The 20197-nt window shown below is 39.4% G+C and overlaps 1 protein-coding gene across 6 annotated transcripts in view; it reads right to left on the reverse strand.

Moving 5' to 3' along the window:
- Nucleotides 1–4999: 4999 nt before the first annotated feature.
- The window catches only part of LOC128620248 (transcriptional protein SWT1-like), a 31849-nt gene continuing 16651 nt past the window's right edge, over nt 5000–20197 (reverse strand). For 4 of the 6 annotated variants that reach the window (XM_053645106.1, XM_053645099.1, XM_053645071.1 and 1 more), the window contains 9 exons: nt 19756–19919; nt 19477–19643; nt 18430–18568; nt 12153–12295; nt 11597–11739; nt 11266–11409; nt 10005–10071; nt 7482–7549; nt 5000–5938 (listed from right to left, as the gene is read on the reverse strand). In XM_053645106.1, the coding sequence (XP_053501081.1) occupies nt 5824–5938; nt 7482–7549; nt 10005–10071; nt 11266–11409; nt 11597–11739; nt 12153–12295; nt 18430–18568; nt 19477–19643; nt 19756–19919 (1150 nt within the window). In that variant the 3' untranslated portion in view covers nt 5000–5823. Of the gene's footprint in view, nt 5939–7481; nt 7550–10004; nt 10072–11265; nt 11410–11596; nt 11740–12152; nt 12296–18429; nt 18569–19476; nt 19644–19755; nt 19920–20197 lie in introns of those variants that run through there. The other 2 variants (XM_053645079.1, XM_053645117.1) reach the window with 2 other exon arrangements.

A 20197-nucleotide genomic window follows, 5' to 3' on the forward strand; every position in this document is an offset into this window, starting at 1 on the left:
TAAAAACAAAGTAAATTTTCCTCATAATGGTGAGTTTTATTGGTTACTCGTCCAACAAGTGTGCGGACTAGGATGCCTGAGAAAAACAAGATCTGTCGTACAATCTGTAATTCCAATTTCAGATATTTTTAGAGTAATATTTAGAATTAAGGAGAACACCAGAGCCCTGTTTATAGTTAATTAACAAACGTGAGTAGAGATTGACCGATAATCGGTTTTTACCGATATTTAAGCGTTTTTCCATAATCAGATATCGGGTTTGAAATATCGGCTCGAGCGATAAATGGCGCCATCTTGTGGTCGTTTTGAGATTGCGAGCAGGACCGTGATTGCAGCACTAAATCTGAGGGGAGACGATTCAACCACGACATGCACAGGTAAAGTATACTTGCTTTAATTAACTGATGAACTTTATTTAACATAACAGCCATCAATGCACAAATGAGATGTGTTACATAAACGCTTGATATGTAGTTTAGAAAATAGAGACGAACTCAGAGTCATGTAATCTGTTTAACTCATCAAAGCTTTTTTTTTTTTAAATTTATTATTATTATTATTATTATTTTTAAAAAAGACACTTTAGTAACAGTGCACTTTATTTTTTGCACACTTTCAGACCCCTTTTATTTATTCGTGCATAAATAAGAGTTTGTTTTATTTTGTATGCAAGGAGGAAGTGAAATGGACAAAATTGTTATAAATAAAACGGTTTGTTCAGTTCAGTGGTGGTGTTATCTTTGTGTCAAAAACAGAAGTAAAACAGTAAATAAATATCGGTTCTGGATATAGGTTATCGGGCACGTAAACATGCAAATAAACAATTTTTTTTTTTTTTTTTTTTAAATCAATATCAGTCGCTCTCATACTTGAGCATGTGACCACTGTCTTCCTACCTCCAAGTCCCTGGGATCTAATCCTCTTCACAAAGTCCTGGTGGCTGAGGAGAACATTGGGGTCGGGCACAATGAGGAGGTCCTGCTGCTGCTTCTGACCTTGAGATGTCATAGCCTACATGGACATATCTTGATTTTGTCTAATAGTTTGTGCATGTGAGTACAATAGAGTCCAATAGAGTTCGGTATGCTCAAACATACTCATACACACACATTTTTACTCACATCCTCCTTATTATATCAGGTGCAAGCATTCACTGATGCTCAAGAAGGCAACACGATACATTAAGAACCAGGGGGGTGTAAACTTTTGAACAGGATGATCTGTGTAAATTATTATTTTGTTTAAAGATCTTATTTTTTCATTTAGTACTACAGAAGCTAAATAAGATATTTACATGTTTTTCAGACGACCAAAAAAATAACAATTTACACTGATCATCCTGTTCAAAAGTTTACACCCCCCGGCTCGTAATGTATCATGTTGCCTTCTTGAGCATCAGTGAACGTTTGCACGTTTTGTCATAGCTGTGTCACTGTAATATCAGTGTGAAAAGATGGATATTAAAATCATATAGTCGCTGTTGGAAAGGGCTCAAACATGCAGAAGATGCTGGAAAAGCAAAGAATGTGCAGGACCTGGAGGATTTTTCTGAAGAACAGTGGGCAGTTTAACTGCTCAGGACAAACAAGGGACTCGTGAACAACTATCACAAAACATAACCACAGTTGTGGATCATCCAGGTAACAACACAAAGTATTAATAATCAAGCGTGCGTAAACTTTTGAACTGGGTAATTTTTATAAATTCAGCTATTATCTATATGTAAACATCTGTTATGTGAAAACGCTTATTAAAGACTGTACTAAAAAAAAATAACATGGGATTTTTATGATCCATCCTATTTTGTTAAAAGTATTAAGATTTTGCAGAGTCAACAAGGGGTGTGTAAACTTTTGGGCACAACTGTATTTGTGACACATTGCATTTCATTTTCAAACTCGACCCGATTGTACGTTTTCATGCACGCCCATTTACCCAGTGAGAGCAGTTTACTCGGTGTACTCAGAGTTTCCCTTACCCTGCGTTTTCGGCATGACGTTTTGTGTAACCACGGATGCTGGACTTTTAGACTCTTTAGACGAGTTTTGGTGAATTTTCTCCTGACTGCTGGGTTTCCATTCCAACATACACGCTTCATTTGACTTCCTGTACCCCGTCCCCACTAACTCCTTTCTCTCTTGCCTGCCAACATCGGCCTGTTCAAATCTTCTCTTGGTCACTGAGTAATCCAAGATGGCAGCGCGGCAGTAGCACGCAGCAGCCTCTCCCGATCCAAATGGTGCTATTTTTGCTATTTTTTTGTCTTGGCTTACTGCGGAGACCAGGCCTCCAGTCCTCAGCGTCGCCTGATGCCGGTGGCCAGGGGAGGGGACGTCGAAAGTGGTGTGCGAGGAAGCGGGGGAATAGGGCGGGGGTCCATGCTAGGCTAAAAGCAAACCCAAACCGGCCGGCTTTCCCGTCCATCCTGGTAGATGTATAACGTGGTGAGGAAGAGTGCTTCACTGAGCTGTGCAATGCCCTGTATTCACGGCCACAAGAGTCTTTGTTTACTTCCGATTTTTCCTTCATGCTTTCTCCGTCCGATTTTTTATACATCCCGCTTTTTGCACCGTGTTGTTGCAAATTTTTCCAAAAGTTAAACACTAATAAGTTTCAAAGTCAAGTACTTATATCAGATCAGCTTGTGGATGAAGAAAAACACAAAAAACCATGAGTGAGAAAAGAAAGGGTCCAATTTATTGTCCACCACACGAGATCCACGGAGATGTCCCAAAGTGATCTAAAAAAGACCCCAGTTACGGGGCTCCCTTTTCTACAGAGGAAACACCCCCGGTTTTCCTAAATACCAATACACTTGATTTCTGGGTGATATCCACACCCATTAAGTCTGAATTTTAGGCTTTTTTTTTCAGAAACTATTGTGTTTGATTTTCTGAAACTTTCAACACCCATTGTTTCTGATATTCTGATACTTCAGAAAACTATTACTTTTGATTTTCTGGAATTTTCAAAAACCATTATGTTCGAGATTTAAGTTTTTAAAAATTATTTATTTATTTATCCCCCCCCCCCTAATTTTAAGGTCGCCCATTTTTAAAAACTACTTCTGCTTATTATGGCATTTTCATTTGACCATCATTGAGCGAGGACCTTAGCTGTCTTTGTACTTTTCTTCACCATCATGGGTAAGTGTATGTATTTCTTTATTTGTCAATAGTATATGTTTAGTATGATTCTTAAACTGTAAATGACTGTTAGAATAAACTACACTGAATAATGAAACAAATGGCTATGTGTTCCATGTCTGAGTATATGTATGTATGTATGTGTGTGTGTGTGTGTGTGTGTGTGTGCACTTCCCTTTTCTGTCTGACTTAGAGGGGCCTTCTTTTTATGAGGAAAAGATTATAGTATAACTTTTTTTCCTCCTTACAGCTGCACAACTTATGCCTAGACCTGAACACTTGCGATCAACTAGCACATCTTACTGCTGATCCGTCTCAAAAATGACTCCAAGGTTCCTCATCTTACTTTGAGTCTCTAGAACAGAGCCATCAACAAACAGAGACACTGGACCAGCTTTGAGAATTTGCTGACAGGAACCTATAAGAATAACTTCAGTTTTCCCGTTATTCAGTCACAGAAAATTATTATTCATCCACGGTTTTATCTCAGAAATACATTCAGAAAGAAAACAAACATCAAGGTTTTCACCAGATTTTGAGTGAATGTAGATTTGGGTATTGTCAACATAAAAGTGATAATGGAGGCCGAGCGGTCACAGCAGATGCCCAAGTGGAGATAGATAAATATTGAAAAGTAGAGGGCCTAAAACTGAACCCTGTGGAACACCAGTATTATTTCATGTACATACGACGACAGGGTTGCTCATGAGTTCAAAGGGTGTACTAACCCATAATAAAAACGTGTGTGTCTGAAACGGCTGTAAATTTGCCAGGAAGGAGGGAAAATATTCTAAAGGTCACAAACAAGCTGTTTGGAGGGAACACAAGAAAGACTCCCTGTGAGCATCACTTAAAATTAAGAACCTAAACTGAGAGCTTCACAACAGAGGAAATCATTAAAGATTTTTGTGTTGCAGACAAATGGGGACGGCGTAGGAGGAAAATCATCTGGTTCTCTGTAAACGTTAAGGTGGACCAGTGACTCTTCAGGTATGTTTTGGGGATGGGGGTTCGCTCTAGCATTTTGAGATACTGGATTTTTGATTTCCATGAGCTGTAAGCTGTAATCATCGAGATTTAAAACAATGTGTAATGAAGCTTTAAATATATGAGAGTTCCGCTTTTTTAAGTAAATTATGGGGGGGGGGATAAGACTTTTCCACGATATTGGAATTTTTAGAGATGCACCTGTACAGTACATTTCTAAGGATCTGGATATTTCAGCCTGTTTGCCTCTGCCAGGAGGTTCCGATTCGGCTGTAGACAGAGCTTTCAACGTTATGAGCCAAACATTCTTCCATATGATATCAAGGTTACACAAAATCAATATTTAGCCTTTTTTTGGTAGAAAAACATTTTTGTGGAAAAAAAATGTGCTCAAATATCATGTAGTGTAGGTTATTCTTTTATATCTATTCATTTTCTGCTTATTGTCATGAGTAACTTATTTAAAAATGAACATTTTTAGAATTAGGGCTCCCATTCAGGCAGACATTTTCAATAGAGTTTCTAAGTTCTGAATTTACACTGTAAACCCATACAGTCACTCACGTTATTTACATTCCAAACTTTACAGTTCAAGTTCTTTCATTGCCTGACTCTTCCTCTGAGTGCGATCTGCCTACAACAAAACACACAAAGCCAAATCCTGTCATGACCTCAACTTGCAGTTGCTTCAGAGATCTTAGCCGTGTTAACGAGAGTCGGTGTCGTCTTCCGCTTCCCGTCCTGATCCTTTTAGAGCTGGCAGTGTGGTGTCTGAGTCGCCAATGACCGGCAATAATAACTTCCTCAAACGGAAGGGGTACGGAAACGCCAAGAACGTGACATGACATGACACAAATGACTCAGGAATAAATATATATTTACTGACAGCGTTTTTTAAATCAATATAAAATGCATTTGTCATAAAAAATAACCCGTTCTCAACAATACAAAAGGGGTATAACAGTGCAAAACCAAAAAGATTGCACAACTCTTTATACATCTCAATTTACATTTCATGCAGTATTTTATGCACACGTGTGTAACTTTGTAGCGTGCTCATGTCTGATGATCGTTCAGAAACTTAAAGAAGAGCAGAAATCAGATTTAACTTTGTTCAAATGCAGATGAATGACATTTGATTTTAAAGTTGTGTAAAGGTATACTGTACCCCCAAAATGCTAACAATAAAAAATAAAATAAACGCTCACCAGGCAACATAAAAGAATGAATGAATGTTCCCCAGTAGATTTGAATAATTAATTATTATTGGCTAAGTTTAAGGTTTTTAGGCTCTAGACATGGCTGTATTCAGCACCTTATTTATTCTGAGGTAGGTTCCTGAGCCTATTGACAAACATTTAAAACAACCAAAAAACATCCTGCATTCACAGCAGAATGGTCATATACTTGGGAGGAAAAAACCCCAAACAATATCTAAAATGAGAAACCAATTTTTCTGCAATTTACTAGCTCATACACAACTAACAGCATTAAATCTGATCTCTACACCTAATAAATGCTAAGATCTGGTCCTCAAGTACCCAAACGAACATAACCAGAAGTATGCCATCAGATCATGAGGTTTTGGTTCACATCTCGCATGTAAATATTGAATTATTATTCAGTATTAGCCAGCTGAATAATAAGTACCTGGCTGGGCCAGATCAACTGTGACGTGATTACGTTGTTGTCAGTGGGAAGCCATTTGCTGATGGTAGGTAGTCGTACCACACACAGTGGCTGCACAGCGGTGCAGGTTCTCTCTCAGTTCCATCAGCTGCGCTCCTCCTATACAGAGCTTCTCCCTGCAGACACACACACACACACACACAAAAATAAATGTAACAATATTGTGGAAGTCGAACCTGCAACCTGTAACTTTATTGTAACTCATCTAAAGCTACGACACTCTTCTAAAATCCACAAATAGCAGGATGGCTTAGGATGATACAAATACAGCTCTAAATACAGTAGTGAAAAGTACGATGTGCGAAACGCAAACAAATAATGGGATTTGAAAGAAGAGTGGTTTGTTGAATTGTGGCAGCAGAGAGAATTTATCCAAAGCGACTTACAAATGAGAAAATACAAGCAATATGTTACTGTTAACGATGTTATTGACAGCTCTGAAACGATAATGCCTGGTTCGGGATTAGGCTACATATCTGAACAGGACATTAGAATTGTTCAAACTCTCTTTAAATTTCGTGCTTATGATAATGATAATTACGAGAGTCGATGTTTTGAATACATTTCACAAAGAAGTCCTATAAATCACTGGTTCTCAACCAGGGGGGGTGCACCTGAAGATCGGAAGGGGAGCGCAAGGAAAAAAAAAAAAAAAAACACAGACAGGGCATCATTTGGGTTCTCTGTGTATTTTATTGCTTTTCAAATAGAATGTGCATAAATGAAAAACCCCATGTTCCCTCTCCCTCTGTATTTTCTTTTTTGCTGTGTAGAGGCGGAGCTTATCCTGCCTTATATCTAGCTGTCAGTGCAGACCAGTGTTGCCAACTTAGCGACCTTTCAGACCCCTTTAGCGACTTTTTTTTTTGTAAAAAAATACCTGTCCTGTCTGTTACATAGTTTTATAAAAGTAATTTTAAAAATCCTAAAAGTTATGAAAAGTAGTTTTAAAAAAGTACAAAAACACAAAAGCAAAAAAAAAAAAAAAAAAATTCTATCTATCTACTGATCAACAACAGATTATAGATTAGGTTATATATAGATAGATTTTATATAGAATAGATAACCTATAAATGATAGGGAAAAATAGCTGCACTGTGTAAAGAAGCTTTCATACATATATACAGTATATATATGAAAGTAGAACATTTGCTAGGTGTCTACAGCAATATGGCTGACCTCAATATACAAGCTAATTGATTACCTAAAGGTAACATGAGCTTGCTAGATTTAAAATTCCAAAATTCCAGGAGAAGAGCAATCGGGATGTAAAACACCACCGATGTTTATAACATCATGAACGAAACCCAACATACTCATTACTGTAAAATGTGTAACCTGGAACTTAATGCTGATAAGTATTGTATTTACAACAAACCCTTAATAATCCTGATCATCTGAACAAACTGAAACGTTACATGGCCTTCCAGGAATTCAGATCATTCTATAGTTTATGGGAAATTACAGACAGGAAAGTTGAAGAACTCCGCTGACTCATTCAATGCCCACATGCCTACGAAATATGTGCATTTGCATCAGCACTTAGAGGAACTGAGGTTTGGACAGGGCATTGATGTGCCTTTCACTGAAACTGGACAGTGTCCAACGGTGCAAAAAAGAAAAAAAAATGGGGTGTTTGTGTGTGCTCACATAACTAACCTGTACTCCTGGTGAGAGAGGCACTCAAACAGGTCCTTGGCAGTGAAGTGTGGTTCCATGGAAGCGATCTGAAACACAGAGCAGGTTTTTTTTTTGTTTGTTTGTTTTTTTTTTCCACCCAACATACACACCATTAAAGCGCACGCTCCTCGTCAGGGTTACGAACTCGCCAGCACTGTGTAACTGACTGTTTCGATATTAATCCTATTTTCTCAACAGAACTAACCACAGCGACTTCTGAGTACATTTTCCCCCATTAGTGGTGTACTGTGTAAACAAAAAGCTCATATAATACATCGTGATACAAATACAATACAGTTGCATTTGTACTCTGCTCAATGACAATAATGAAATCTAATCTAATCTAATCGTATCTAATCTAAACACATGAACTGACACATGAAAAGTGAAAAGCCTGTACCTCCCGATCCTTTTTAACGTTTGACTGGTAATGAATACTCTTTTATATACAAAAGTGGCATAATATCCAATCAGTATAAACCATGAACACCTATTTTATAATATTTATGAAAAGCCTAAACAATGAAACTGCTAGAATTAAGCAATGCATTAGATCACAAAGTCTCACTGATGGCATAACACACTTAAAGGCAAACAGGCAGCTGCATTCATGATTTGAAAAATGTCTTAAGGTGTGTGTGTGTGTGTGTGTGTGCGCGTGCATTATAAACCTATATTGATTTATAGACTTCAGAGGAGGCTGAAAATAGATTCCCTTATTACACTGGGACATTCATTCTTAACACCGTGCTCAGTTGTGTGGAATCATTAAAGCTTAATGTTTGTGCTGCAGGTTGTTATTCTGTCTTCCAGTTAAATCTATTTAACTCTGAGATTTATGGGTGTAATGTTTGAAATGAAAGTGTTTCTGGACCTCTCGCACTCAGAGATCTGCTAAAGGTTGCTATACAACGGATCTGGCTATTTCCTTCATTTCTGTTGACATTTTTCAATCTTCAGATACGACACGTACCCCCAGCTGGAATAAAGTTACTCAGCTCTTTCATTTTTATCTTTTTCATTAAAAGGCCACTCAGGAGATACGCCTAGTTTCAACACCAGCTGCGGAAAAGAACTGGTTTTTGTTGTTACCCTGCGTTCACAGTAGCGAGTTTCAAGGAAGCAAATTTGTCCATGCTCTCTGGGTGGGAGGGATGGCATACTTTCCCTCCCTCTGTCAATCACAGTGACACAAGCCAATCATAGGCTTCTGTGAGCTTGTGTATGCGGAAGAGGGCAGATAATGCTTTCCTGATAAGAACCAATAATCTCTGCAATGTCCTTCCATGCTTTATTTTTCTTCGTAATCTATCTATACACATTTAGTGAGAGGTTGCACATGAATAGGGATAAGATTAAACCCAAGTTTCTCTTCTATTTTTGCACATAAACAGTAAAAACAGGAATTCATTGCAGGTAGGAACTAAAGTGGGGAAAATCAGACCACATGCGCCATAGGATTGGTTCAAGGAGTCACTGTGCCATAGGATTGGTACAGGGAGTCATTCGATCCAATTTGGCTCTTTTACTGTCACACTGAATTTGAAGAGAATTGAGTAAATCTCAAATGATGCTGAAAATCGTTCTTCCGCGTTGTGCACGTACATAGAAAATGAACGGTACTCTTTTGCTCACGTGACCGTATGGAATTAAATTTGTGATTGAATGCAATTTTTCAGAAATATACAAAAATATACAATGAGAGAGAAGAAAAATGCTCTAAAACTGAGAACAATGAACTCGGTGGAAAAATGTAACACAGTCTTCAAATAAACAGCGTTCTTTGTTTTCGCTAATCATGTTATATGAATGCGTTGCCAGAGTTTTCATTTGCTATTCTGGCACAAGCCTCTTGTGTGGGCGGGGCTTAACAGCACTTTAATCTCGTTGGCTAATGAGATTTGGATGGACAGCTCCCTGACCTGGAAGTAGAGACTTCGGTGACGTGTATTTTGGAGTGCTTCCTTGATGCGGTTCTGTATATTTATACTGTTTGTACTTTGTAGTCAAAATTATTTACTTACTTAGTCAGTATATTAGTTCGTAATTAATATTTGAGGTTTGCGTAGTCCCATACAAGCTCTCAGGGTCGGCATGGACTGTCGTAATCGACATCATCATCCTCCTCCTCCTCAGCTGGACACTCGAGCTGTCAATCCAAGTCTCATTAGCCAATGAGAGTAAATTGCTGTTAAGCCCCACCCACACGTGAGACTTGTGCCAGAATGGTGAATGCAAACTTATCCATAAACCATGAGTAGTGAAAACGAAGCTTAGAAAACTGTTAACAAAGAACGCTGTTTATTTGAAGACCGTGTTACATTTTTGCCACAGAGTTCACTGTTCTGATTCAAAGCGTTTTTCTTCATTCTCATTGTATATTTTTGTTCGTTTTGGCACAATGTAATTCCATATGAACACAGGATAACCCATCAGAGGCAGCAATCACAAACTGCTCCTTTAGACAAAGGAAATAAAATGGTTTGTAGCTGTTATTCTTACCTCGCTAGTCTGAATAAAGGTAAGCAGCGCCTGAGCATCTTCTACAGTCCTGCCCACAGATAGTAACCTGTAAGAGAGGAAGCCCGCACTGCATTTACCCATCTTTGTCTGCTTGGTGCAATCAGATAACAAGCACTCAAGTGGAACGTTCAGGAATAAATGTATATGATGGTACATCCCCTTACTGGCCATTTTATTAGGAACACCTTTCCTGTACACTTGCTCATTCATCCAATTACCCAATCAGCCAAATATACAGTAAGTCTGCAGTACAATGCATAAAGATCAGATAATGTTCACATTAAACATCAGAATGAGGGGAAAATGTGATCTCTGCGACTTGGGCATCCTGACTTTTATAATATTTCTATGACAGTCTGAGGAATACATCCCTTTACAGCTGTACGTACACTGAGCTTTATTAACTCCTTTTTATACCACAAGGTGCAGATTAATTTTCTATAAAAGCATGACTCTTGACAGTAGTTCTGCCTGTAAAATAAACAATAGGTTTATATTAACGCACTCATTCTAATACATTATCGTTTCTATAGTAATAACTCTGTACTGTAAGTGATAACAGGAAGTAACTTGCTTCGCAGGACATTAAATGTAACTATATAGTAGTAGATCCTTGAATATAAATATACAGAATTGTATACGGAAAATATACAGTTGCCCTCATAAATTTACAGACGCCTTGCAGAATCTGCAAAACGGTAATCATTTTTTTTAAAATAAGCAGGATCATAAAAATCATAAAAATGAGTCCCTTGTTTGTCCTGAGCAGTTAAAATGCCCACTGTTCTTCAGAAAAATCCTCCAGTTTCTGCACATTCTTTACTTTTCCAGCAGCGACTATATGATGTTCAGATTCATCTTTTCACACTGAGGACAATTGAGGGACTCGTACACGACTATTACAGAAGGTGCAAACATTCACTGGTGCTCAAGAAGGCAACATGATGCATTAAGAACCAGTGGGGTGTAAACTTTTGGAAGCAAACTTGTAAACATATGAGCTCGAACGTATGTTGTTGATTTAACATAAGACCGCTTTTTAGTGTACAGTTTAAAGGCAAAATTTAAATAGATGCAATTATAAAGAGAGTTTATATCTAGTTTCAGCCCACTTACTAACCAAGCTCAATCTCCGTTGTTTAATTATAATAAAATAATCACTTAACACATGCACAAACTTATTAGGTGGCTGTTTAGGCAGAGTCGTGTGCCGATAAAGCGTCAAAGGATGTTTTAGTACCTCTGAAAGGCCTCCAGCAGCTGCTCAAGAGCAGTACTGAGCCTGTGGAGGCAGCTGAGGGCATCCTGGGGAGGCGGTGTGGAGCGTGGCTCTACTGAACCCGCTGAGCCTGGAGAAAAGTGCAGTGCTGAGAACACAGCCGAGCTAATGGAGAAATGGGGGGGGGGGGGGGGGGTAGAGAGAGAGCGCACGAGAGAGCGAGCAAGTTCGGTTACAGATACAGTGAAAGTTTTAAATGTTAATTTACATATTATATCTCGATATGTGAAACCCTATGCATGAAAGAGTTAACAAGACTTCAGACATCACATTCAGAAAATAAAGGTGGCACCTGACTTGGCACACATTGTTCCAGATGCTCTCGAACAAAGCCCACACTTCCTGATGAGAAGCATGCAAAGGCGGAGCTACATCCTGAACAGCATCGGCCATTAGAGTGTCACCACTTCTGTCATCTACTGGGGATTTCTGAGGCTGAACACAAAACACACACACACACACACACACACACACACACACACACACACACACACACACAGTTACTTCTCTTTACACTTTACTTCATTTGCAAAGCTAACAAGTTTGGTCCCAAACATGTCTACAATGTAAGTGTGAACTCCCACAGCAGGGCTGAAGTGTGAGAGAAAGTGTGGAGTGGTGGTAATCACTGGAGAGAAACACTTCATGCTTTAAACTTTAGGCCTGACGAAGCATAAGAAGATAAAAACACAACAGGGCATGTGCTGTTAAAGGAAAATAATCAACTACAGGATACTAGTGTGATGCAGCCTAACGCAAAGCAGAGCTACTGTTACTGCCTCAAAGTTCACGACTTTCTTTTCTAGAAAAATTGTGTGTTATGAATAAGCGAGTGTGTTGGGACTCACCTGCAGTCTCTGCTGTAAGGTCTTGAGGCAGGAGAGGGCCGAGTCTACATGGCCGCTGTATGGAGACCTGCAGCGCAGCGATGTAAGAAGCTCCTCGGCCATGGAAACCGCGTTCAGAACGGAGCTCTGCTCCACTGACACGTCTACACACATCAAGACACACACAAGTGCTGGCTTGAGATTTCAGTAAGCAATCATCAAGCCCATCATCATCTGTGGGGTTGTACGAGTGCTGCAGGTGTCGGGGAATTGCACTTCATTGATGGCATCATGAATTCACAGATGTACTGTAAGAGAAGATGCTACCATCGCTACGCACCCTGGGTCGCCGGACACTCTTTCAACATAATAATAACCCAAAACATACATCCAAGGCCACTGCTGCATTTCTGAGGAAGAAAGGGATTCAGTGGCCAAGTATGTCACCTGACCTCAACCCAACAGAACACCCAGGGGAGTTCTGAAAAATCATGGAGGCCATACAAAATATTAGATTTGGTAAAAGTTTTTGAAGGGTGTATTTGTTTTTGCAACACCTCGTTTGAATAAAATTTATCATTTTCTTATCCTAACAAATTCAGCTAATTGTTCACTGAGAAATAGATAAAAATCTTCATTTTCATTGGGAGTGTACTCGTTTACGCTAAGTACTGTATATATGTATCTATGTAATATATTCAAAATAGACAACATAGTACAAAATATTTCCATTTGGGATTTAAAAAGCTTGATATAGTGAATAAGGAAATGATTAAATGCTTTCTAGCTGAATGTTACAACAAGGAAAGAAATTTATTCAGGGCATGGTTCGGTGAAAAAACCCCACTGGAATTCTGATATTGAGAATTAAAGCTGTGTCTGATCGAGTGTTTTAATATTACCTGAAAATGATCCTGCCAAAAGAAATGTGTTTCGAAAACCCGAGATTGATTATCTTCAGCCGAGGTGTATGTAAACGTTCAGCTGTAGGTGTGTGTTCTTCTGTAATCAGGGCTAGGGTTGACTAGGACTGGGTCTGCTTCTGAGAGCTGACCAACGACAAGCTTTAAAGCTCCGAGCTTTAGGAGGTTCTTAGCTACCTATTGAACAAAGCGAGTGGCTACAAAGTGCAAAAACTGATTTGTCAATGTAAATAAAATGCAGCACGCTGCAGCTGAGGAGGATTTTACGGTACTGAATCGTCTAATGAGAAACATTTATCAGAAGGATTAAACAGAACGTGATTAAAGCGGTATGCTTGTATAACTCTTTTTTTCAGCTCGTCCCCTACTTAAAATGCAGCAAGTCTCTACACACTATTAGCGTATGTACCGTTTGTACACTGTTGTATACAAACCTGCAAGAGTGGAAAAAAATCAAAGAGACTATGGACATTGCGAGAACTGCCCCTAATGAAAGGTCTTTATAGACAAACACACACATATATACACACACACACACGAGCTTGACAACAAACAGACAGACTAGTACTTTTCCACTCCTCTACAAACTTCCACAATGCCCTTTTTCACTTTCTCCACTTTCCCTCCCTCCTTCTCTCCCTCGCTTGCTTTTTCAGACATGGCTCCCAGCCAAGGAGACTGAGGAAGGAATGCACAGTCATGCTACCACAAAAGAGATGAGCAAAACCAGGACTAATACACTAACTCCACATAAACACACACATACACACCTACACAGTAGATATTAATCACTTGATTCAGAGTTAAATTCTACACAGATAAAAACTCAGGACTGTCAGCACCTTTCTCTGTAGATGCGAGCGATCATGATGGGGGCCAAGCACCAAGGATGGATCATGGTGCATTAAGCTTCATGGCGCATTAAGCTTCATTTATAGGAATGACATTACTGTGTCTCTGTCAATCATAATGTCAATCATAATGACACTAGCCAATCGTGAGCATTTGTGAAGTCATGTACAGTATCTCACAAAAGTACACCCCTCACATTTTTGTAAACATCTGATTATATCTTTTCATGTGACAACACTGAAGAAATGACACTTTGCTACAGTGTAAAGTAGTGAGTGTACAGCTTGTGTAACAGTGTAAATTTGCTGTCCCCTCAAAATAACTCAACACACAGCCATTAATGTCTAAACCGCTGGCAACAAAAGTGAGTACACCCCTAAGTGAAAATGTCCAAATTGGGCCCAAAGTGTCAATATTTTGTGTGGCCACCATTATTTTCCAGCACTGCCTTAACCCTCTTGGGCATGGAGTTCACCAGAGCTTCACAGGTTGCCACTGGAGTCCTCTTCCACTCCTCCATGATGACATCACGGAGCTGGTGGATGTTAGAGGCCTTGTGCTCCTCCACCTTCCGTTTGAGGATGCCCCACAGATGCTCAACAGGGTTTAGGTCTAGAGACATGCTTGGCATGTTCTAGAGACATTAAGCTTCATTTATAGGAATGACATTACTGTGTCTCTGTCAATCATAATGTCAATCATAATGACACTGGCCAATCGTGAGCATTTGTGAAGTCATGTACAGTATCTCACAAAAGTACACCCCTCACATTTTTGTAAACATCTGATTATATCTTTTCATGTGACAACACTGAAGAAATGACACTTTGCTACAATGTAAAGTAGTGAGTATACAGCTTGTGTAACAGTGTAAATTTGCTGTCCCCTCAAAATAACTGCCTTGCTAAAGAAGCTGAGGGTGAAGGTGATGGACTGGCCAAGCATGTCTCTAGACCTAAACCCTGTTGAGCATCTGTGGGGCATCCTCAAACGGAAGGTGGAGGAGCACAAGGTCTCTAACATCCACCAGCTCCGTGATGTCATCATGGAGGAGTGGAAGAGGACTCCAGTGGCAACCTGTGAAGCTCTGGTGAACTCCATGCCCAAGAGGGTTAAGGCAGTGCTGAAAAATAATGGTGGCCACACAAAATATTGACACTTTGGGCCCAATTTGGACATTTTCACTTAGGGGTGTACTCACTTGTTGCCAGCGGTTTAGACATTAATGGCTGTGTGTTGAGTTATTTTGAGGGGACAGCAAATTTACACTGTTACACAAGCTGTACACTCACTACTTTACATTGTAGCAAAGTATCATTTCTTCAGTGTTGTCACATTAAAAGATATAATCAAATGTTTACAAAAATGTGAGGGGTGTACTCACTTTTGTGAGATACTGTATGCGGAAGAGGGCAAACAGCACATCCTTTATACTTTGTTACACAAGTTTGAATAGATACAGTTGGCTCTTTACGTGTCTCAGAGAAAGTATGTGTTGGCCTTTAACATCTCTGGTTGGTAGCTCTCACATGATAGAACGTTATCAAGTAGGTGGGAATTGTCAAGAGCGAACTGGGGATAAAATTGGGAAACAACTGCTTTTAGTGAGCACTCAACTTTCTGAAATTGTTTATCCTGCTTTTCTTCTGCAGACTTGCCACACAAAGAGTCATTGGTTACAGCAATTAAAGGGGAATACAATTCAGACAATTTCTGCGTAGCGCCAAACTCAGGCTGAAAGAATATTCGGGGAAAAAATGACACCAAGTAATGGGGTCCCCCTCAGATATGCCACAGGTTAGAGGTAGACGGATTAATCGGCACCGATAACAGATTGCTGGAACTATCAGATATCGGTAAAAATCCACACTGGTAGTTTTTCCTGGTTGCGTCTGTTGCATGAGCGGCTGAGGAAGGTCCGCCGTCATTATACAGTACGAGAGCAGCATCTAGAGGCAAAATAAAAACTATGGCTGACAAATTTTGTTGTGTTATCTGAAGTGGTTTTTGATTCATTTTGGAGGTCTCTGTTTTTATTTGGAGTGTTACTTTTTGGTTCAGTCTGGACGCACGTTTATTATTTACTTTAATATTTACTAACAGTTAATATATATTATATTTATATATTTGTTTCATTTAAAAAAGTACAGTGCTGTTTATTTTTGTGATAAAGCTCAGCAGTATTTTACTTTAACTCTTATGTTTTCATTCAATATCAATGTTAAAAACAGTTGATTAAACAGGTACAGTGAGGGAAAAAAGTATTTGATCCACTGCTGATTTTGTACGTTTGCCCACTGACAAAGAAATGATCAGTCTATAATTTTAATGGTAGATTTATTTGAACAGTGAGAGACAGAATAACAACAAAAAAATCCAGAAAAACGCATGTCAAAAATGTTATAAATTGATTTGCATTTTAATGAGGGAAATAAGTATTTGACCCCTCTGCAAAACATGACTTAGTACTTGGTGGCAAAACCCTTGTTGGCAATCACAGAGGTCAGACGTTTCTTGTAGTTGGCCACCAGGTTTGCACACATCTCAGGAGGGATTTTGTCCCACTCCTCTTTGCAGATCTTCTCCAAGTCATTAAGGTTTCGAACCTTCAGCTCCCTCCGCAGATTTTCTATGGGATTAAGGTCTGGAGACTGGCTAGGCCACTCCAGGACCTTAATGTGCTTCTTCTTGAGCCACTCCTTTGTTGCCTTGGCCGTGTGTATTGGGTCATTGTCATGCTGGAATGCCCATCCACGACCCATTTTCAATGCCCTGGCTGAGGGAAGGAGGTTCTCACCTAAGATTTGACGGTACATGGCCCCGTCCATCGTCCCTTTGATGCAGTCAAGTTGTCCTGTCCCCTTAGCAGAAAAACACCCCCAAAATATAATGTTTCCACCTCCATGTTTGACGGTGGGGATGGTGTTCTTGGGGTCATAGGCAGCATTCCTCCTCCTCCAAACACGGCGAGTTGAGTTGATGCCAAAGAGCTCCATTTTGGTCTCATCTGACCACAACACTTTCACTCAGTTGTCCTCTGAATCATTCAGATGTTCATTGGCAAACTTCAGACGGGCATGTACATGTGCTTTCTTGAGCAGGGGGGCCTTGCGGGCGCTGCAGGATTTCAGTCCTTTATGGCGTAGTGTGTTACCAATTGTTTTCTTGGTGACTATGGTCCCAGCTGCCTTGAGATCATTGACAACATCCTCCCGTGTAGTTCTGGGCTGATTCCTCACTGTTCTCATGATCATTGCAACTCCATGAAGTGAGAGCTTGCATGGAGCCCCAGGCCGAGGGAGATTGACAGTTCTTTTGTGTTTCTTCGATTTGCGAATAATCACACCAACTGTTGTCACCTTCTCACCAAGCTGCTTGGCAATGGTCTTGTAGCCCATTCCAGACTTGTGTAGGTCTACAATCTTGTCCCTGACATCCTTGGAGAGCTCTTTGGTCTTGGCCATGGTGGAGAGTTTGGAATCTGATTGATTGATTGCTTCTGTGGACAGGTGTCTTTTATACAGGTAACAAGCTGAGATTAGGAGCACTCCCTTTAAGAGTGTGCTCCTAATCTCAGCTCGTTACCTGTATAAGACACCTGGGAGCCAGAAATCTTTCTGATTGAGAGCGGGTCAAATACTTATTTCCCCTCATTAAAATGCAAATCAATTTATAAATTTTTTTGACATGCGTTTTTCTGGATTTTCTTGTTGTTATTCTGTCTCTCACTGTTCAAATAAACCTACCATTAAAATTATAGACTGATCATTTCTTTGTCAGTGGGCAAACGTACAAAATCAGCAGGGGATCAAATACTTCTTTCCCTCACTGTATTGGCAGGTACTCCCCAACTTGGTTATTGGTATCAGTAAAAGCCGCTATCGTTGACCTCTACTACAGGTAAGCAATAAAATTACATCCGAGGCTTACACGCTGTTTAGAAAATCAAGCTATAGGCCAAAAAATTTTATAGCGTTAAATAATGTTTAAATAATTCAAAAGCATGAGTGTGCAGATTTAAACGTTTTATAAAGACATTGTTGCAAAGTTGTGTTGACACAAACACAAACGTGTGCACAAACTTCAAATTGGAGTGAAAAGATTATTTTTTAATACATTTTTTTGTTTTATTTTTATTTTTTATTGGATAAAAGCCCCCCCTTTTCTTTGCAACCAAATGTGAAAAAAATCTTGTGCATCCAAAGCAATTGGAATAGCCTGAGACCATACCAATACCTGTTTTAACAATGTGCCACGTTTTGGGAATTTTCCACATTGGAAAAATAAGAGAAATAGCCAAAATGAAGACAACTAAGGAATGTAGAATAACAATTAAAACATGAATAAGAATAATAAGCTGGAAAATTAGAAAAAGTACAGTAAACAACAATAAAAGCAATAGGGTTCCTGAGCAGTCTAGTGCTTGTGCCCCTATAAAAACAGCACAAAATTTTACCATAGATTTTTTTTAAACTGCCAGGACACGGTAATGTACACACACACACAGAAAAACACACACACACCTGTGCGGACAAAACTGCTGAGCGTCTCCACGCAACTGATCAGACTTCTTCTGATAATGACTCCAAACACGGCGATCCAGTGCTTCCGGAAACACTGAAGCAGCGCATCCAGACTCCACGGAGGCTTCACGTAGACTATCTATGAAGCACATACACACACGTCTTAGTCGACAAAACATAAATGTACAGATATAAACATCAGAATAAAGTGTATGAGCACAGATCTAATACAGGTAAAAAAAAGATTTGGGGTGTAGGGCAAAGTAAAGAGTATTTCATTAGTGATGATTTGACCCCAAGTCAAATCTAAGTGATATCAATCTGCAATTTTAATAAAGCTAGAAAAACTGCTGTTGATCTAAATAATTTTATAATATAATAATAATAATCGAACTACTTCTGTAAGCAGGAAGGAACAAAAAGCTCCAGTAAACAAATACGATGGTAAATACGGTGTAAATATTTCAGGAGCTGGATTATGATTATAAAATAATTCTATGGTGAAAACTACAAATAGCTCGTCCACTTTCAGACATAATAATCAGATCATTTCAGTCCATTTCGCACGATAATTAACATCCAAGCCTTTCCAGGCAGGAAGGACAGTGCTTTAAAAGCCAGGGGTTGTTATTTGCAGCAGGAGGAATACTCATCATTTATTTCTTACATTTTCCATTGAAGCAGTTAATCATTACCTTCCTTAGTAAGTCAATCTCACAAATCTGACTTTACAGTTCCTTCTGAAGCAGCGTTTTAAAACTCGGGGGCTCACAAGGATATTAAGTCTTTTGTGATGAAAAAAACATCCTCCATTTATAACTACAACAGCCAGATTAGGAGCAAGAGTAGCATGTTAATAATGAAAAATACAAAGTTAGCATTATGCAACTGACATGAAATCGTAACTCGTTAATGTTAAAAAGCTTCCATCGTTTAAACTGTCCATGCGGTGCAAACAAGACATTTAAAAGAACAGGTGGAACAAACCGAGGTCATATCATACGGAGGAACAGTGAAGTATGTACAGTATGTTTAAGCCAAGGTCACCTCTAGCCACAGCTCTCCAAACGCTGCCTTCATCTCTTCCTCCAGGATGGCGGACAGAGCGCTCTGCAGGCTGCTCTCCAGCACGGACACGCACTCGCTCAGCTCTCGCTCAGTCTCCTTCTTCCTGCTCGCCTGCACCTCTTCGCATGACCTTTGTGGCTTCTCTGCTTCAACAAAATACAAAGTAAGACGAATGTAAGATGGCAGCTCCAGCTGAAAGCCTTGCACAAAACTAGTGTTGTTAAAAAAAAGACAAGAATGAAACACGGAGCACGTCACCTTCCTGATGTTGTTTAACGGGTACCGCTTGTGGATATGCAGAAGTCTGGCTATAGTGTTGATGAAAGTGCTCAGGGTTGACTTCCGCCTGCTCCTGTAGATCGGCTTTGCTCAGGGCCTTGACTCCGCTCAGCAGAGCTTTACTGCACAGGTTCTTATCGTTGCTATAAAATAATGGAAACGATGAAAGAAAAAGTCAAAAACAAAAAAGAACCAAAAAACAGTTTAGAGCTAAACCGTAGCATAATCTCAGTGGATAATCTCACCTTTGTATATTTGTACCTAAGAACTGCTGCTGGACTCATACTTAGATCAGACTATCCCAGGACTCTTCTTCATAATATGCTTCAGGACTGTTTGACTTTTTAGAATATAATGAATTATAACAGCACTATCCGATATCAGGGCTGCTATTTAAACATAAACAGAGCTAAATAAAACA

This window comes from Ictalurus furcatus, chromosome 2 (assembly GCF_023375685.1).
Source record: "Ictalurus furcatus strain D&B chromosome 2, Billie_1.0, whole genome shotgun sequence".
Lineage (NCBI taxonomy): Eukaryota > Metazoa > Chordata > Actinopteri > Siluriformes > Ictaluridae > Ictalurus > Ictalurus furcatus.